The sequence below is a fragment of the Macrosteles quadrilineatus genome, unplaced genomic scaffold (genome assembly GCF_028750875.1).
Source record: "Macrosteles quadrilineatus isolate MER2022 unplaced genomic scaffold, UCM_ALF_1.0 Scaffold_4__1_contigs__length_99947679, whole genome shotgun sequence".
NCBI lineage: Eukaryota > Metazoa > Arthropoda > Insecta > Hemiptera > Cicadellidae > Macrosteles > Macrosteles quadrilineatus.
This window is the reverse complement of record NW_026542597.1, coordinates 50,762,218-50,781,923: the sequence shown is the minus strand read 5'-3', so window position 1 is coordinate 50,781,923 and position 19,706 is coordinate 50,762,218. Positions and strand designations below refer to the sequence as shown.

The following is a 19,706-nucleotide window of genomic DNA, read 5'->3' as shown; positions in this document are numbered from 1 at the left end:
TAGCTTTGTTACGGACTAAGATCAGCTGTTTCATTAGCCCGGACCATTTATTAAAAGCCCAATGATAAAGAACGGCTGGGTCCAATTTCGAACCCCCCAAAAGTTACAAACTTTTCACTAGATCAAACCGGTGACCTTTTGAGCACTAATAATCACTCAGCTGCCCAATAGATTATACAAATGATTTACTTGACTGTTAATTGAAAATGTACACATTAAATATCCTCTAAACTGAATTAGTAATTGCTCAGTATAATCAATTAAATAAATTGAACAACCACGAACTAGAATACCGCTATTGGCTTTATTCATTCAAATAGTTTCCACCATAGATCTTAAAGGATGCATAGCACAAGTAGCTTAGGAGTAACAGTGCAGAGTGCATAGGGAAATACTACTTCCTTTACTATTATAAAGAAGCAATTGAATGCAGCTCAGGTTGCAGTACGAGGAGTCCCAAAGGGTTTGTTCTGTCGCTGGAGAAATTGCTTTTCAATGACGAACTCCCACAAAGTAGATTATTAAAATAGGTTGATAGAAGTATTTATTACGCTGTTTGTAGTCTATTTAAGTCATTCCTGATATGTTTTAATCAAATTGTTTTACACGTAGTATCGTTTTGAGGTTTAAATGTTAAATCGTGTTGCAGAGTTTTCTTTTGATTTCACAACATATTTTATGTCCCATGAGTTATTTGAACTCGTTAACATAATTTGTCTCTGTAAGCTTTAAAAAAATATAAGCTTACACATGTAAATTTAATATACATAATAATATAATAATATAAGCATTAATGTTTCAATAAATTAATTGATTTGTATTTAATTATTATGAGTACTGTCATGATACAACCATAGAATTTTTCAATGTTGCTGCAATGAATTAGTAGGACGATTAGTTTCAATGTCCTGTTTTTAGCGAATTTCCCTATAGGGAAGTAGCTATTACCGTAGGTCTCATGGTAAGACTTAGGCCCGGGACCGATTTACTTTTTCATTTTAATGTCCCCAGAGGCCAAAAACACCATTCGTTCAAATTTTTATATATGTATATATATATATATATATAGATATATATATATATAGATTTATATATATATGTGTCCGTGAACACGATAACTTGAGTAATTTTTATCCGATTTTGATGAAATTTGGTTTGAAGGTGTAAGGCGGGATAAACTTGAATGAGTTCGCGATCCAGCATGATCGGACTATGGGAACAGGGTTTTATGGGGGGTTTTATGGGGTAAAAATTGGTTTTTCTCACTTCTTACCCTCAAAACACAAAATTTCCCAATTTTTCTCTAAACCTTCTTAAAGAGCTTAAAAAAACAAACAATTCAGTATATCAAAGTGTTTTTGTACGGTTATTGGTTACGGAGAAAACTAAAAAAATGGTAAATTTAAAATTCCCATGTTATTCTTATGGAGAATATTGTAAAATGTTGTAGTTTGCTTGTTTATGGATATATTTTGATCAAACTTGGCAAATTTATTTATTTTATAGTAAGCTATAAATATTTTACTAAAAACACACTACTTTATTAGTTTCCTTGTAGCAGCAAACCTAGGTACTCGTTAAACCTAATGTTATTTAAATAGATCAATTGAAAATCAAGTCGGCCAAATGGAAATTCGCTTAGACGGCAGGTTTGCTGCGGCGGGGGTATTTTAGCTTTATAGGTAGACAACCTGAGTGTGAGTGAAAAATAAGTGCATTGAAACTACAAAGGACATATTTGAATTCCATGCAAAATCTTCACCACACAGGTGATTTAAAACATTTGCTAAGTTGTTGTAGTAACTACAACAAGTTTATCGTTTCTTGTTTACAGGTGCATGTTCACGGCAAGGGCGCTGCCAGTCTTCTGGACCACATCCCTAAGGATGTTCTCCCGCCTGAATACGGTGGCACTTACCCCGCCAAACTGGACGAACTAAGAGGTGAGATGATCTTGTAGGGTCAATAGAGAAACTAAAAGTGATGAATTCAAAATAATCTCGCCTACATAATACGAGTATAATTACAAAATAGGCCCTGGAAACGTTACAAAAGCTACATGCACCCTATATAATCAATAAAGGGACGGTGGTGACGTCCTGTAATCCACCTACTAGGAGGTCACGAATTGTGGATATTGATAGGCATGCACTGTAGATACGATACTCCCTGGTGTGGATTAACGTCCGCACTAGTGAGTACTACGACTTTCCTCAGTACTATCCTGATTATAAGACCAATTTGTGAATACCAGGCAAAAATGTGGTTCGGATTCCTCTATGAACTATAGGTAACTCAGTTGCCATTAGCTATATATTAATTAATAGCTGTGTCTAAGGAATATGTCGGTCTTATTCACTAACAAGACTACAGGATCATGCCACTCATCCTACACTCATCTCCATTCATACTTGGCTCAAAATACTTACTTTGTATGGTCGCCATTTCATTGAAAAGTATTAAAATATATAAAGTATGATATTTATATTAGCCTACATAACAAAAACACAACTAGTATGTATATCATAGAACTATTTAAAGAGGTCAGGCCATTATCAGGCCTGTTCAAATCAACTCGTCTCATGAGGATTAGATTGTGTAAAAAAAATCAGTGGCCAGTTATGACACCGATTATATTTATACGTGGATAAGTACAACATCCTGGAGAAGTGCAATATGATAGCCAAGTGTAAGTGAGTTTAAAAGAAAACAATAAAGAAAAACGGAGAAGAGCTCATACTAAGAAGTGGTTGGATGACGAGTTTAAGGACTCACGATATGATACCAGTACTCAATGTATGATAGGATGATTCACGATACAGAATTAGGATGTATTAAAATGAGTTATTTTTTCCTATTCAAAGCTGGGATCGACTGAACCCTTTAAACTTTTAAAGTAGGCCTAATACAGACAAAACAAAATATGCTGATAAAAATTCTAGCTTTAAAACACCTAGCAATATAACCATACAACGTAGACATAATAAATTGAATAGTTTTTAGAAGTAATAACACATTATGGTGCTGAATATATTTTAACTAAATACTCTGAACATTTTGATTGTGCCCCTCTAGTATATCAAACTATTAACTATTTGGATTTCCGAGTCATCATCTAGTTTTCACTTACCAGTGGTTGCTATTTATTATTGAAATAGAGCATAACTGAATGAGGTAAAAAAGGTAAATGTTATAGAAATCATTAATGAACTGATAGTACCACACTTTCAGAGCAGGACCTTGTACATTTTATATTTATACTAAATTCTACACAGGATAAATATAAATGACAAATTTGTTGATTTGTAAAATACTGGAATGCCACACCTACCACCCTCACATGCCTAAATAAGAACTACATGTAATTAGTCCACCAGTCCATTTATATCTCCATAATGTGACGAAATTCCTACTATAGAGAACATTAAGTTATTAAACTACAGAATCACTTGAAATGTTGTCCATCCTATCTTGTTTATTGTAATGTTAAGTATGTTTTTACGGCGATATCTTGAGAAATATTCATCAGCGGTGAAAAATAATGGTATATTTGGATTCAGGAGGTAAAAAACCATTAAGTAAGATATCAAAATTAAAAATTCATTTTGGAGGCACCTACACGGAATAAATACCTAACAATCCACTACTTGGCTGGTAGGCTACTTTAGTTTCTATGTAGATGTATACACCTAATGCCAAAAACTTTTGTACATAATCCTTTATTATAAAAAAAAAAAAAAAAAAAAAAAAACAGCAAACATACGTGAGCTAAATTATGTTCAACACTTATATGTGTTTTATTGTTCTTTTTTCGGTACTTTAGTTGACTAGATTTTCTGTTAATGTGAGTATTGTTTAAAAATATAAATGATATGAAAATAATAAAAAAATCTATATAAACAGTTAATCTAAGACGTAAGACAAACTAAACAATAATGCATTTCACTGAAACTAGAAAATTCACCACCATACAATTCGAATTTAAGTTGAATCAAAAAATTCTTTTACAACATGGACGTTTTCTCATTACAGAGATGGCTTACCAATCGCTAGTGGACAGAAGAGATTGGTTTCTGGAGCAGAACAAAATCCATGCAAACCTGGACAAAAGACCAAACCAGAAGAAATCATCTAATGAAATCGACCACCAATTGCATGGATCTTTCCGGAAAATTGCGATAGACTGAAAAATTACCTTGTTATGACAAATACCTAAAGTAGTTTTTTATTGTTAACACAAACTTTATGTTTACTCTACCATGATACAACATTCTTGTAAGAATGAGCTATTTTTGAAATAATGTATTACATTTTAAATTTGATCCATTGATTTATTGACTTAAAAATTGATGTATTCTGAGTTGAATGAACCCCAGTTGTGGTAAAAATTTTGTTATGTTAATAAATTCAGTTCTGGAATAATATTTTACAACAAACGCTTTGCCAGTTTGTTATAACTGTCCTTAGTTTAAACATTTTTAATTAAAACTTGTAGTAGTAATATGAAAGTGCATTTACTGTTTTAAAAATCACTTTAAAATTCAGCAAAACACGAACGTAATTACAAATATTACAAGTAAATTATAAATAAAACTGTGTTTTATTGAACTACCTTTTATGTTGTTGCAAGTAGGTTTATGTTCAGTGCAGTTAGACGGATTAAAAGTTAGAATGTGTAATTGGAAAACTTTTATTTTTAATTATTTGTATTCTGTGGCGTGCATGTTATAAAATACGATTAACAAATAAATATACATTCATAAATTAAATAAGCATAAATGATCTGTTAATCAGGGAAGTACTGAAATGAAACATTGATTTGCATGACGTAAAGTACATGATTTTTCATTCGCCTGGTTATAAGAGCAAACTAATAAAAAAATAAAAAGATAGGGCTAAATTGTTTATTTGATCTATTCAAGATAGCCTATGTGATGCAAGATTTAAATATAAACTGCAAAATCACATATAGGCATCGAACTAACCGCCAGATTTCCAATACCAGTTAGCCAGTAGGCTACATGTTTGAAATATATTTGAGAAAGTTTTAAACACTCTCTTTGTATAGAAAAAGTGGTATATTAAAAAAAATAATTTGATTCAGTTTCAGTACTTTATTATGTATTTTACATATTCGAGGAAGTGATTCAATACGTAATTCAGCATGATATACAGTATCTTATTAAGTATGTACTATTCTACGGGTCTACGTTACTCTACCGCTACTACATGCCACCTTCAATCACTATAACCATTATCAAGCAAACTACGACACTAGCGCTCGTAGGTTAGATTCGACGTACTACTTGAGGGCCAGTGGGTTAGCGTACTGCTAAAATCACTCGGTGAAACGCGATGACACACCTGTTGTCAGTGGGTTAACGCCTAAAATAATACATTAAAAAAATATTTCTGTTATTCTGTTTTACCATGGTATAAAAATATCAAAATAATCAACCTTTATTAGAATCTGTAACTTGATGCGGTAATAAATGCATTTTATTGTGATTTTTTAAACTTAGTTCTCGCTAGAAATATATGTACTTGATTGCATGTTAATGATAATCACGTTGTGTCAACGGGGGTTTTCAACTATATAATTTATTATTTTTGTTATCAAAATTATTATATATCATGATTTCATTGGGGATGTCATCATTGGATGGTCTTGCTTAGGAGTCATTATAGGGAGGTATCGATAAGGAGTCATTATAGGGATATCTTAATCGGGAGTCTTTATAGAGATAGCCCAGGCAAATTAGACATATGCTCCCCAAAAAATCGTCTAAAGCTGGAAAGTGTTTTAATACCTTTTGGGGGTCCCAAATAAGAGTCCTGTGAGTTTGCGACGGATTCTGACGTCTGCTTAAGTTTTGGGAGTCGAAAAACTATGAAAATTTTGCACTTTTTTCAGTTTTTCACTTATAACTCCTAAATAACGAATCCTACGGAAAATGTTGTTCAAAGGTCTGTTTTAGTGCATTAAATTTTGCGTCGATTGGTGTTAAATACGTCAAAATCGGCCGAGCCGTTTAGCCGTTGTAGCTTTTTAAAGTTAGGTGATTTTCATCAACATGGCCAAAAAGTTGATTATTTGACCAGTTTTCGGCTTACAACTCCTAATCGACGCTTGCTATACAAAAATGAACCTGTAGTTAGTTTGGAAGACACAAAATTCTGCGTAATATGTTTTTTTACCAATCAATAATGGCAATTGATTGCTACCTACTTTGTATGGTCGCCATTTCATTGAAAAAAATATTAAAGTTAAAGTTGGAAAATTTTACTAAAATTAATATTTAATATTAAATTTTTCTCAATGAAATGGTGACCATACATAGTAGGTAGCAATCAATTGCCATTATTGATTAGTAAAAAAAACATATTACGCAGAATGTTGTCCCTTCCAAACTCCAAAATATCAACATAAGTGTTCTAGGGAAATATTCTGTAATTGAATCGGAATCGTGTTTCTTCCACGATACGAAATAACTTGGATCTTCCAAGGAAACTGAAGAAAGGAAATTACAATTGAATGATGTTAGTTTTGGAGAATGATTCGATTCAGAATTCAGGATTGCTGTTGATTTTTAGCAGGATATGCCAAATTCTTAAGTCATTGAAATTTTATTTTTATTTCGATTGTTTTTATGCCATATGAAATTTTTACGTTTTGAAACAGAACGGTCAAAACCCTGGTCTTGTTACTACCTAACGTTGACTTTTTTATATTCATGCATGCCTTGTATTGTTCTACTCTTCTATCAACCATTGATGGTCTAGATATAGTGGGTGGATCCAATCGTCCCATCCATCATTTTCTTATCTTCACTTCAAATTTCGGGGGCACCAGCATTGCCCTTATTCCATGATAGGCAACTACACCGACCAGAGATAACAAACGCTTCAAAGTCATGATTAATAATTTAGATTAGGTAACCAAGTAAAAAACTCACAAATACAAGTAATACAACTTAAAATCTGGATCCAAATAAAATTAATCGACAACTTAAAGGCGACTAAAGTTGTAAATATTTGGTTAAACTGACTGCTCTACAATGAGGAAAGTCATGTTTATGAGGGATAATTTTTAATTCAGAATTGATTAACTGTTCAAGAGAGATTTCACTTGCATTATTATTTAGTTAAATAAAACATAATATAAATTCGTATACAATTATTATACTTTTTATTATACATGCATGTTTTTTATTTTATGAACTATTTCTTGACTAAATATAGTTTTACTGAGATTGATATAAATGCAATTAATTACCAATAATAGTATAATACGAAAAACTACACTACGAACTTACTAGTCCGAAAAAAGGTTTACAGACGAGTGTGGTCGAGACGAAGTAGAATGCAGGATTACCATACGAGTGCGGTAAACACATTTTGGGTGATTGACGTGCAGTCTTATGCGATTACTAATCTAACATTAAGAAAATTGTCAAAATCCGTCATAACACATCGACTTAACAATCAAAACTCATTACTTGTCTGAGACATAATTGTTTCGTTTATAATCTGTTGTAAATTGATTAAAAACCCCACAGCAATATAAACCTGAAAAACTTCCTTAGGTTTATATAGCAAAGATGTTGGGGTTCCCTGACCATTATTTCTCAAACTGTAATCAGTCGAAGGTTTTAACAGCTTCATTAAACTGTGTTTGATAGTCTTTAAACGATGTAAAAAGATCGATACTTGTATGTATAAGCATAATACCTGCATTAAAAATTATTGTATTGAAATTTGCCCTTTTTCAAGTATAAAACTATTTGTTGATTATAATTGAAACTTCTTTAAAAATGTAAAGTAGATTCTCTGAATATTCTTAAATGAGGAGGAAGGACTAAGAAACCGTGAAATTGAAGATACACGAAAAATAAGCGAGTCGACTGCTTAGCTTAAGATATGCAAAGCATCGTTCAGTTTTGATGAGCATTTTGAAAATTTGTTAGCTTGGTGGTTTTATCTTGATTTGACAAAAAAAATCTTTAGTTTACATTTAGTTGTTTTGATAGACAACGCGTTCAATATCGTATATAGTAATTTAATTTATAGTTTATTAGTTTTTATCCACACGTCCCTAAAATATCAGTTGTTGTTAAACGAGTGTCCAAAATAGTTTTGTTCTTACAAAGAAAAATTAACTTAGTACTTGATGATATTTCCATAGACTAAACGTACGTTTAAATCTATAAAATATCTCTTGTGACCTGCTTTGTAAAACAAAGCATGTTCTGTTTTTCAAGACATGTTTCATGTTACTTTAAGATAAAGCTAACACTGCATTTGCTCATCGTACACATACAAAAAATCAATAGTCAAGGAACCTTTGTTTTTTTTTTAAGAATTTCTAAAAGTAAAAATATTTGTTACTGTAGCAAACTATTACTATTTATTATTACTACTACTAACTATTATTATTATTTTATTACTGTAATTCTGACGTTAACTCTATGAGGTTCAATATGGATAAAAACTATAAACCTAAAACCATAAGCATTGACTATACACCTCTACGTAGAGGTGTATAGTCAATGCCATAAGCCCCTTAACTTTATTCGTAAATATTTTCTCATAAATTGTGTTTACTGTAGTCACTTAATACTACAAACATAAAAAAACTGTTTAAAAATCATAGTAGAGTGTTTATAATCGTAATGTTTGACTTCAATGTAAGTAGATTATAATTTATTACACATACTCTTGATAATTTTGTACGATTACGATAGATTTACATTTAACCGAAACCAATATTCGTAAAACTGTCAAACTGGTTTTAAGAGCTATAAAAAAGTCAAACGAGCACTGAGGAAGAACAAGTATAAAAATTATGGTTAGACTCTAAACCATTGATCGGATTACATTTATTGGATGGAGCTTGATTCTTAGCGGGTTAAATGAAAAGCCAATCCTCTACCTAGATTACAGATTTGATCCTTAGATTTTTATCTAGATCTAGATTTTTTCCTTCACACTTAACAGTAGAGGATCGTAGGTAAAAATAAATAGCAACTTTATTGACGTTGCAACAATAGTGTTCAATACACTGTGTTTTGTATGATTGCTTTCCTCAGAAGCTTAATCAATTATGTCACCAAACAATTAATATAGACAGTCATTGTGTACTGTTAATGATCAATGTTAAATCAATTGCGGAAATCAAAGCACCATTTACTTCCATGGACAATATTCCTTCAAAATAGTTTATCAAGGCCAAATTTTATTTCAACTGGACCCCTTGGAAAATAATCGTGGTCCAGGGTGAGTTTATAGTTCCTTTCCACCTAAATTTTTAAAATCAGTTTAAGTTAGAACTCTTTATCTCCACGCATCTTTGTTAGACCTAAATATCTAGTTTTTTCATGGTTTATTGACTCTCCACTTCCAACGGGAGACGGTACAGTACACGAGGAGTAAACCGAGATTCTTTGTAAGCATAGGTTGACATGAACATCAAATTAAAGGTCTTGTTGGAATAAAAACAATACCGCAATTTGGACCTTAATTGACAAATCGAGTCATAAACAACAGCATTTCAAAAATTCATTGAATTTGCTTATAGTACTATTCTACACTACCTTCTAAGGGGCGGCCGTCAGAAGACGGAAGAAAATCATAAACGTAACCATAGGTCGATATTCACATCAAATTAAAAAAAAGATCAACTGAGTAAAAAATGACAGCCGTTTAAAGATTAACACTGGCAGATTCAAGAAATCTTTGAACGGCTGCGATTGAGGTCCGGTTTGCGACATTGTATTCTTAACAGGGACCTTTAACTTGATGTGAATATCAAACTATCACATTTCCAAAGTGTTTGTATTTATCACATTCGAAGAACTGAACTTCTACTGGCCAAATCAAATTATCTTTAAACTAATTTTAAGGTGAGGAAGAGCTCAGAGAAACTTTTATATTAGCAGTGGTAAGTAACTTTCTATCTCAGAGTTTATTCTACATTGGTTTTGTAAAAAGAATCCTTTCTACGTTTATTCATGCCTTGAAGTAGTATTTATTTCTGTAAATTTGATAGATCTCGAAAATGTTTCAAGGTTTTATTTGAATGATATGGAATTGGGTGATATATAAACTAAGTAATATACAGTTAAAATACATTAAAGCATCACAGCAAGTGGAATAAAATTAAACTCATCCTATCAAAGGGCTTTAACCTCAGAGAGCTTTAGTTTGAAACTGTGAAAGATTTATTAACGCAGTGTTATCTCTTACACTCAGACAACTTCTTGGAAAACCGCGCTGGAACTATTTTATCCAAGAGTTTTAACCATTTTAATTATTCCAATATTGGATTTTACTACAATACTAAATGCAGCCCATTTCCCCGAATGTTCTCACTGTGGAGAATCATTCTTTTCTTGTCTATGGTTATGTTTCACAATATTTTGTGAATTATTGTAATCCGTTTTATGTTTTTTTAAGTCTACTTAAAAAAAAAGTTTTATTTTTAAGACATAAAATAAAAGATTGTTTTTTAAGATTGTCTACAAAAGTGTCAATATTTCAAGACTAGGGAGATGTTTAGATTAATGTTCAATAACTTACACAGGAAATACATCCAGTATGCAGACATGCGGTAAAGGGATTATTTAACAAAATTGCAATTTTCGTTTTTCTAGTAATTTTAAATAAATTCTGCTGATGGCGAGCAAAATTCGGGTTTAAAATATGCATTTGTAAATATTGGAGCCAGGTAAAAATACAAGTATACGGTTTTCACGCTTTTGAATTGTTACCTCGTTTGTGTGTGATTGAAAACGCAATTTATCAACGGACAATTCAACTAAACCGACAAACAAATACGATCGTTTAATCAACTGGCTCAGATTTATTAGTGATTTGTGAAAGCTTGAAGATCATATAAATACTATCAAGGTAATATAAAAGTTGTACATTTTACTTTGATATTTTTATGCCTCTTTTCTTTGGAAACTTATTATTTGGTAACAATACTAGGGCCAACAATTAGAAAAAAATGTAAGTGAAAGTTATTTTTAGATTAAATAATCGAATAATAGCTGTTTTACGAAATTTTCCAAATAAAAGAGCTTATTTGTCTTGTGTGATCCACATTATTTTGAAACTAAATGAGTCAAGCACAAACATATCAAATAATTACACAGGCTTTTCTCAGGAAAACGGGACACATACATATAAAGTACAAATAAGAAATAAAAGTAACACACCTAAGGCATCGTTGAAATTAATTACCCAAAAACAAAAAAGAAGATATTTTAGATACGTACGATGCTGATAAAGAAGTTATAAAAAAACTCAGTCTCGTGACGTAAAATTGATTCAAATAACATAAAAATGTCTAACATGATGTTAAAAAAGTGCACCTACATATTACATGATGTCAGAGTTGTCAAATCGCACGCAGTTCAGTACTAGCAGCTTCAACAATCAGGCTGTTTTGTAAAACGGATATTGTCACTAAGGAAGTCTTAGGTGGCAATGTTGTTTTACAATTTTCTTCTGCTCCTGTGGGATTAAGACTACCTGAGTCAATTGCATATAGCTATAAAATCCTCCAGCATTTAGTGGATCTACTTTTTTACTTAATCCAATTTTGTAAATACACACATAATAAGTCAAGAGATTTAATATAATAAAGATTAATAGTTATTTTATTATTGAAGGCAAATACAAGAAAAAATAAACGGTATCAGCATTCTGACACATACTTTCTCCCATAAGTTTGTCAACAACCTTTATCATGTGTAAGCGGTGAGAGTAAATATACGGAAATGGGATTTGTAAGATTTTCTTCAGAATTTAAAGGACTATAACATACTAAACTTTTATCAAAATCTTTCGAGCCAATATTGGGAAAATATGATTTTCCGTTATTTTATGGGGTTTTATGGGGGAATAACATAATTAACAATAACTTTTGAACCGTAATTTTTACAGAGATGGGATTTGTACCATTTTGTTCAGAATATAAAGGACTATAACATACTAAATTTTTATCGAAATCGTTCAGGCCATTTTTGGGAAAATCTTTTTTTCCGTCATTTTATGGGGTTTTATGGGAAAATACCGATTAAAAATAAAAATTTCTAAGAAATGAGAACAACTATCAAAATTGTAAGGATCATAACATACTATGTTAAATAAAAACGGATTTTTTGTCTACAATCCTATTTTTCGTTATTTTGTGGGATTTTTATGGGAAAATAACATAATTTACCATAACTTTTGAACCGTAATTTTTACAGAAGTGGGATTTGTATCATTTTGTTCAGAATTTAAAGGGCTACAACATACTAAATGTTTATCAAAATCGTTCGGGCCATTTTTGAGAAAATCTGATTTTTCCGGTTTTTTATGGATTTTTATGGGGAAATCCCCATTAAAAATCAAAATTTCAAAAAAATGAAAAAAACGCCTGGAGATACCATGGATTAGAACCTACATACCAAATTTCATCGAAATCGGACCACAGGTGTAGTCTCTAGCTCTGTACACATCCAGACACACAGACACACAGACACACAGACACACACACACACACACACACACACACACAGACATCACTTCGAAAACCACTTTTTTGGGTCCAGGGGGACCCAAAACGAATATATCCACTCAAAACTCAAACTCGAAAATTTTGACGAAAACAATACTTTCTCCATATACTATGGTATAGGGGGAGAAAGTAATAATATATATACATATATATATATATACAGGGTGTCTCACGAGAGGTGTCTCAAATTGATTACGGAAAAACGGTTTAACGTACAAGGATGAAATAAAATTATTTCCTGCTAAATCGACCCCAAGGAATATCGTAAAAATATTTTTAACTTTTTCCAAATACAGGGTGTGCCAAAAACTGAGGGTCACTAAATCTCGGAATTTTCAAACGTAAACATATGTCATGTTATACATCATTTTAAAGGTATTTGATAGACAAACATTTTGGCGAAGACAGAAATAATTTATCTTTTTCCGTTTCAAAATGGCAGCAGTTTTTTTGGAAAAAATCTATATTTTTTAATACTCTGAGTTTCCTATACCAATGCATTTATTCCTTCTCCGGTTGAATTTTCTTACTCGTTATGAAATTAGCTATACTTTGATATGCTACAAGTAACGGTTTTTTGAAATTATAAAAATTCCAAAAACATTTTTTTTTTTTTTATTTGCAAATGCTCATTTTTCAAATATTTCAAATAGCAACATATGTCAAGTGGCACGTCATTTTATAGGTTTTTTAAATCCTAACAACTTTGTAGTTTACACTTACTTCGTATCTCTTTTAGTTTTTGCGTAAATAACAAAAAACCTAATTTTCCTATATCAAATGCATGTTATTTGGGTTTAACACTAGAGGCCCAATTTGATGAAGTGTTAAACCACATCAAACCTAAACTACATGCATTTGATATAGGAAAATGAGGTTTTTTGTTATTTACGCAAAAACTAATACCCCCGCCGCAGCAAACCTGCAGACTAAGCGAATTTCCATTTCCCTGAATGGATTTACACTAAAATGTCTCCTTAAAAATATCACATTTATTCCCTATTTAAATAGAATCAGTTTAAAACATACTTGGGTTTGCTGCAACAGGGAGGGTAAAAGTGTTTTTTATGTAAAATGTTAATAGTTAGTAAGAAATAAAAACATTTTCCAAATTTGGGCAAAATATGTTTATAAACAAGCAAACTACAACAGTTTACTAATTCTCCATAAGAATAACATGGGAATTTTAAATTTACAATTTTTTGGAATTTTCTCCGTAACCATTAGGCGCATTATAACGCTTCAATATACTAATTTATTTGTTTTTTTAAGCTCTACAAAATAGTTTAGAAAGAAATTGCGAAATTTTATGTTTTTTGGGTCAAAAATGGGAAAACCCATTTTTACCCCATAAAAGCCCCCATAAACCCTCGTTCCCATGGTCCGATCATGCTGGTTTGCGAACTCGTTCGAATAAACGTAGGTTTAGACGTTTGTACCAAATTTCATCAAAATCGGATCATTTTTGCTCGAGTTATCGCGCTAACGGACACATATACATATATACATATATATATATAAATATATATAGATATGTACATGGATGTTAAGTGGACAAAATTTATATACAAAGCTGTTAGGAGGACAATTGCTGTCCTCTTATTAATAAGAAGACAGTCCTCTTAACATCCTTGTATATAACATTTTGTGTCCTTATAACAGCCTTGTGTATGGCAAAAAAGGCATACCAATACACTTGTAGGAAAATGAATTTCCCAACTAAATCCCATACATTTTAAATGGGTCTGTCCCCTGAACAGCCGTGTGTATAAATTCCAAATATGTGTCCTCATAACGGATTTGTGCTTACCAAAATATCCTGTGTTTTTATAAACAAATTGTTGTATTTAATATTTTATCTAATTAACTATACAGCACGATGTGTAACTCACTCACTGATCAGGTATACAAGTGTTTGGGCACTTCTAGACGGGCTAGGAAGTAGAAATTTGGCACGATGACAGGTCTCTGCCCCAAACCATGAGGAAAATTCACAAAAGTGACAATTTCGCATTTCAACATCCCCCCACAAAAAAGTATGTGTTTCTTGAAACGTCTGTTGCGGCATGTATTAAAATTTTACAATTATTTTTACGCTGCATTATTGTTTTTGATCAAAAGCTGGAACCGACGTAGTAGGCCTGTATAGTAACCGCTTTGCCGTACCTCTTACCGTTTCCGAGACCACTCTTACCGTTATCACCTGGGGACCGAGCTTTGCTCGAAGAAAGTCATTAGTATACTCTGAGAGCAGAGTTTTGTCACTGCCGTTCATCCAAATCAAATGTTGCAGTCTATTTGCAGCCAATTAAAATTGGCTAAAAATAAAGTTATAAAAAGTCCTCATAACTTTAGAACGGATCAAGATTTTTAGAAACTAATTGCGGCATTGTAATCAGCGTAAAATTCTAGTTTGAAACAATGGGTCACAACCCTACCTTTACATTTGAAAAAAAACTTTGTATCCAATAATGGCGGATCCAAGATTGCGCCCAAAAATGTATACCCAGTCAAAACGAAGTACTTACTACATTACAATGATCTGACGTGGTCCGAAGTTGATATCTTAAAAAATGTAGAAAAAGGTAGGGCGGGGGAACTCATTTAAAACTCACCCTGTATTATTAAAAACATTTGGGTTTTCTTTTCCGAAATTTGTTTGGCTCTTCTACCCGACCGATTTTCATTATTTAGGTCTCAAATTGAAGGTATGCACGCACAGATTTCACATCAAGTATCAGCATATATATATATATATCTACATTCCTACTCGGCTTATACGTAAACGAAATTTGCTCCCCATATATTTCTTATGGGAGTACAATTTGGTTTTTCTTTTCCGAGTTAGTTTGGCTCTTCTACCCGACCGATTTTCATGATTTAGGTCTCAAATTGAAGGTATGCACGCACAGATTTCCCATCAAGCATCGGCATATATCTATCTACACTCCCACTCGGCTTATACGTAGGCGAAATTTGCTCCCCATGTATTTCTTAAGGGAGTTAAACCTGGTTTTCTTTTCCGGGTTCGTTTGGCTCTTCTACCCGACCGATTTTCATGATCGAGGCCTCAAATTGAAGGTAAGCACAAACAAACTTCCTATCAAACATCGGCATATATTTTTCTGCAGTCTCACTCGGCTTATATGTAAACGAAATTTGCTCGTAAAAGTTTAATTATTTTTTGGATATGATATTTATTTCAACGCTGCGGAGCAGCATGGGTCGGGGTAGCGGATTTCTACCCCCGGATATTTACCCCCATGAAAAAACGCCTACGTCATTTTGACGTCACGAGGGGGTGGGGCCTATACACGGTCGAGAAATAGCCCGCGACTGGAAATTTACCCCCAATATATTAATAAATAATCAACATGTAATTGTTTGATTATAAAGTGATTTGCCACAGCAAGGAAATCTACCCCCGGACATTTACCCCCGGATATCTACCCCCGGAAATGTACCCCCGGACAACTACCCCCAGACATATACCCCCGGACATCTACCCCCGGACATCTACCCCCAGACATCTACCCCCGGACATCTACCCCCGGACATCTACCCCCGGAAATCAACGGCTCTTCGGTTAAGCATTGTCTTGTAATATCCAGTATAAAGCATGCGATATGTCATTGTCTTGTTTACCATTATCTATCTTCCTAATTCAATAATCTGTAACAGTCCTTTTCCACCCGACCTACTTCAACGATTGTTACGATTGAGGTGTCATATTAAAGCTTAAGATCTTGCGCAGAGCAAAATGGTCATTAAAAAGGATATTTTGATTAGAGCTTCAAAAGGTTGACCCCTAAGCCTTTGATTTATTTCTAGAAGGTGCTTCCAATGGTTGACCAACTTTCACACAACACAGTAACAGTTTTAAAGGTGAAATGTGAGCAGATTACTAATCAGTTCAATTTTTAAGTCAGGTTGAAAACCAGAATAGATCGTCTGCAACTGTAAACAAGAGATGGAACACTACCCCAAAACGACTTTTCGTTGTCAATTGGCCCTCTATCAATGACCTGTGTTGCCTGTACAGCGAGGCATTTTGAGAAGGAGAAAATCGGCCGGATGAATGCTTTAGGTTTATCAATAACGAAGATAAACATGGTTTTAGTTACACACCAGTAATCTTTGAGTTGACTCTTTTAAACTCATTGTAAATATCCATTGTTATTAGTTTTTAAATAACTCCTTTAATACTTTGCAATTGCTCGAATTCGAGCAACATGTACACTAGTTACATATAATTGCACTTACGATTTATTTGATCCGTTTATTTACGTGAGTCACAACGTTTTCAATCTTACTTGGTTTTGGATATTATTACAAAACGTGATCGGAAATGGTTGTAGTATTTGTAAACAAAATGTAATAACAAATTTCCAGTGACAGCTAGAAAAAATCATCTTTATCCAGCTTTTCATCTTTCACAGCTGTTCGTTATTTCATAGATGTCGTATTCTCCAAACAAATTATTAGTATTTCATAAATTACTGGCAAACATTAGGAGTAGTCTAAACTTGACAAAAATTCAAAAAAATTGGGGGTTTGAACAAAATTTATTTTAATTCAAAAGTAGTGAGGCCATATTTTAATGGCTTAGTTATTCGTGTCAATCCACCGAATCCAAAAAGACTATTTAAATCGAATCACGATCGATGCTCTAGTTTTTGAGGAGAAGGCCACGTAAAATGCCTTCTGGGCCTTGACAGACAAGACAGAAATTGAGATAAAGACTTGTTTTGGCTTCTTTAATGTATGAAACGTAAAAATGACCAAAAAATATATAATTTTAAGCAATGTTCATACTAAACTCTAATTTCATTAAAATAAATTCTTAAAACCAAAAGAACCATGAGGTAAAAATACCTTCCCTATCCCGAAATATCCAATTTTATTCTTTTACATTTATTCTCCGTTATTTCACAACCAGCATTGACAACCAGAACCAATCATAAAATATGTTTATGTTTTATTTTTTACGATTAATTATTTGTGTAAACAACTACACTTTTTAGCCAATGTAAAACTCCGGATAGTGTCTACGACATAGGGATCATGCTATTTCGTATTACTAGGAGGTAATTGATAGTGAAAAAATTATTAATTCATTAATCAACCTGTGGCAGGCTTTTTATCAACATTTAATTGCATTTTTTACCACTAGTAATCAGAAAATAACCTCCTTCAGTGATCTATAATATTAAAACGTAACAGGGGTTTTTTTATTTCACGATTCTGAATCAACCACTTGACGGATTTTCATGATTTTTGTGTTGAAAGAAAGATAATTTTGAGAACTAGGGAATGTCGAATCCATAATTTTAGTTTAGGGTCCCAGTTATTAAGAAATTAAGTTTTAATTTTTGAAAAGCCCAGCAGCCGACGCTAACATTCTAAACTAGCTTTTGGTATGATATAATTTGCTTAACATAACAGCTGTAAACATTCAGCGTTTGTGACACAAATTCAGCTTTTGGATGAAAATGAAAAGACATACGAAGGGTTGACTTATTTATACTATGTGTAATGCTGATCATTGATACGTCCAATTCTTCGGTAAGAGGATGACAGATTAATTAAATATACATAGTAAAATACTAGGATGTTCATAAATTATTTTGTAAAGCAATCTTTGATTTGTTGTAGTTGTAGCTGGTTTAATATAAAAATATTCTATAGAACTATTAGGTTATTTTATTTAGCCTACTCTGATTTTGTCATTGATTATAGGAAATAAGTAAGATTAGTAAATATAATTAGACCACAGAGATAAGTAAAACGATTGCTGTATACAAATCGAAGCTGTGTACACGAGTCTTAAAAGAAAAGGATATGCAAATAATTTTACTGCTCAACTTTTTTAGGAAAGAGTTGGAAAATAACAATATTTACATGTATTAATTCGTCTTGGTAGCTTTTTGTTTACAATCAATGTTAGTCTGCTTACAATTTGTTTGGATTAGGCTCAGAAATATTGATGTCATAGAAAATGAGATCAAGAATAATCGGTAATTAGGATTTTAAATTACCACCACAACCTCAGCCGGGTTTTATCCAAAGATAAACTGATGGATGACATAGATTGAACACAGCGGCATCATTGACCTAGGATACTGCAATTGGACAAACCATCCTTTTATGAAATAAAAAAAAGATTGTTTGGGTGTGTTTAGTTGTGGTTACGTTTGGAGGCAAAATATCAATTTTATTTCAACTATAAATATCTTATACTTTTAATAAATTAATATAGGAAATTACGATGTAGGTTGATTCAATAGGTGAGTAATTATTACACATATTAGAACTGATAACGGTATGGAAAATTAACATAGATAATTACGTCACTAGCTTTACTAGCGTGTTTACTTTTTAAATTCCTTCAACATGTGACTAGTTCTTTTTTCAAATGAATGTTATTTTACCTAACCCGCCATGTTAAACTTCCCTATCCCAAGCGTGATGTATACAACTTCCTTACTTCTCGAGTGATGTAAAGTTGAAAAAAACTCACTCGGTGATGTAATGAAACCCATTTAAATAACATTGAGTGGATAACTTAAAAAATATACCTCTATGGAGCCAACGGGAGCGCGGCAGTGGTCCGAAAGTCAGTACTCCGAAAGGCACTGGTCCGAAAGAAATTACATGGTCAGGCACTGCTTCGAATGGCATAAGTTCGAAAGGCACTGGTTCGAAAGTCACAACTCCGAAAGTCACTAGTCAGAAACATTTTGTGCATCCAGGCACTGGTCCGAAACAATATGTGCATCCAGGCACTGCTCCGAAAGTTATAACACCGAAAGTCACTAGTCAGAAAAGAATGCAAGGGTCAGGCACTGGTCCGAAAGAATGTGCGTGGTCAGGCACTGCTTCGAAACGTGGTTCCCCCTCGCAGCGAATGGGCGGAGCTATACAGGTGTGGAGTGGGAGCAGCCTCCCGTCCCCCCTACCTCTTGACATGCCCCTACTTTTTGGCGCGGTGACGACAGTGTCGGTTAGTCACTTCTCACTTCACTCAATCACTCTACGTTACCACCAGGACCAGGACCAGGGGCAGTTGACATCGGGGATACTCAGCAGGATATATTTTCCTGCTCATATATAACAATGTTGCTATGTTTTTAGTGAA

At 32.9% G+C, this 19,706-nt stretch overlaps 1 protein-coding gene across 1 annotated transcript in view; it reads left to right on the top strand.

Moving 5' to 3' along the window:
• Window positions 1–4,571, top strand: part of LOC128991328 (alpha-tocopherol transfer protein-like) — a 29,397-nt gene extending 24,826 nt beyond the window's left edge. Inside the window, exons 7-8 of the mRNA XM_054414133.1 lie at window positions 1,835–1,943; window positions 4,033–4,571. Of these exons, the coding sequence (XP_054270108.1) occupies window positions 1,835–1,943; window positions 4,033–4,187 (264 nt within the window). The 3' untranslated portion in view covers window positions 4,188–4,571. The remainder of the gene's footprint in view (window positions 1–1,834; window positions 1,944–4,032) is intronic.
• Window positions 4,572–19,706: the final 15,135 nt, after the last annotated feature.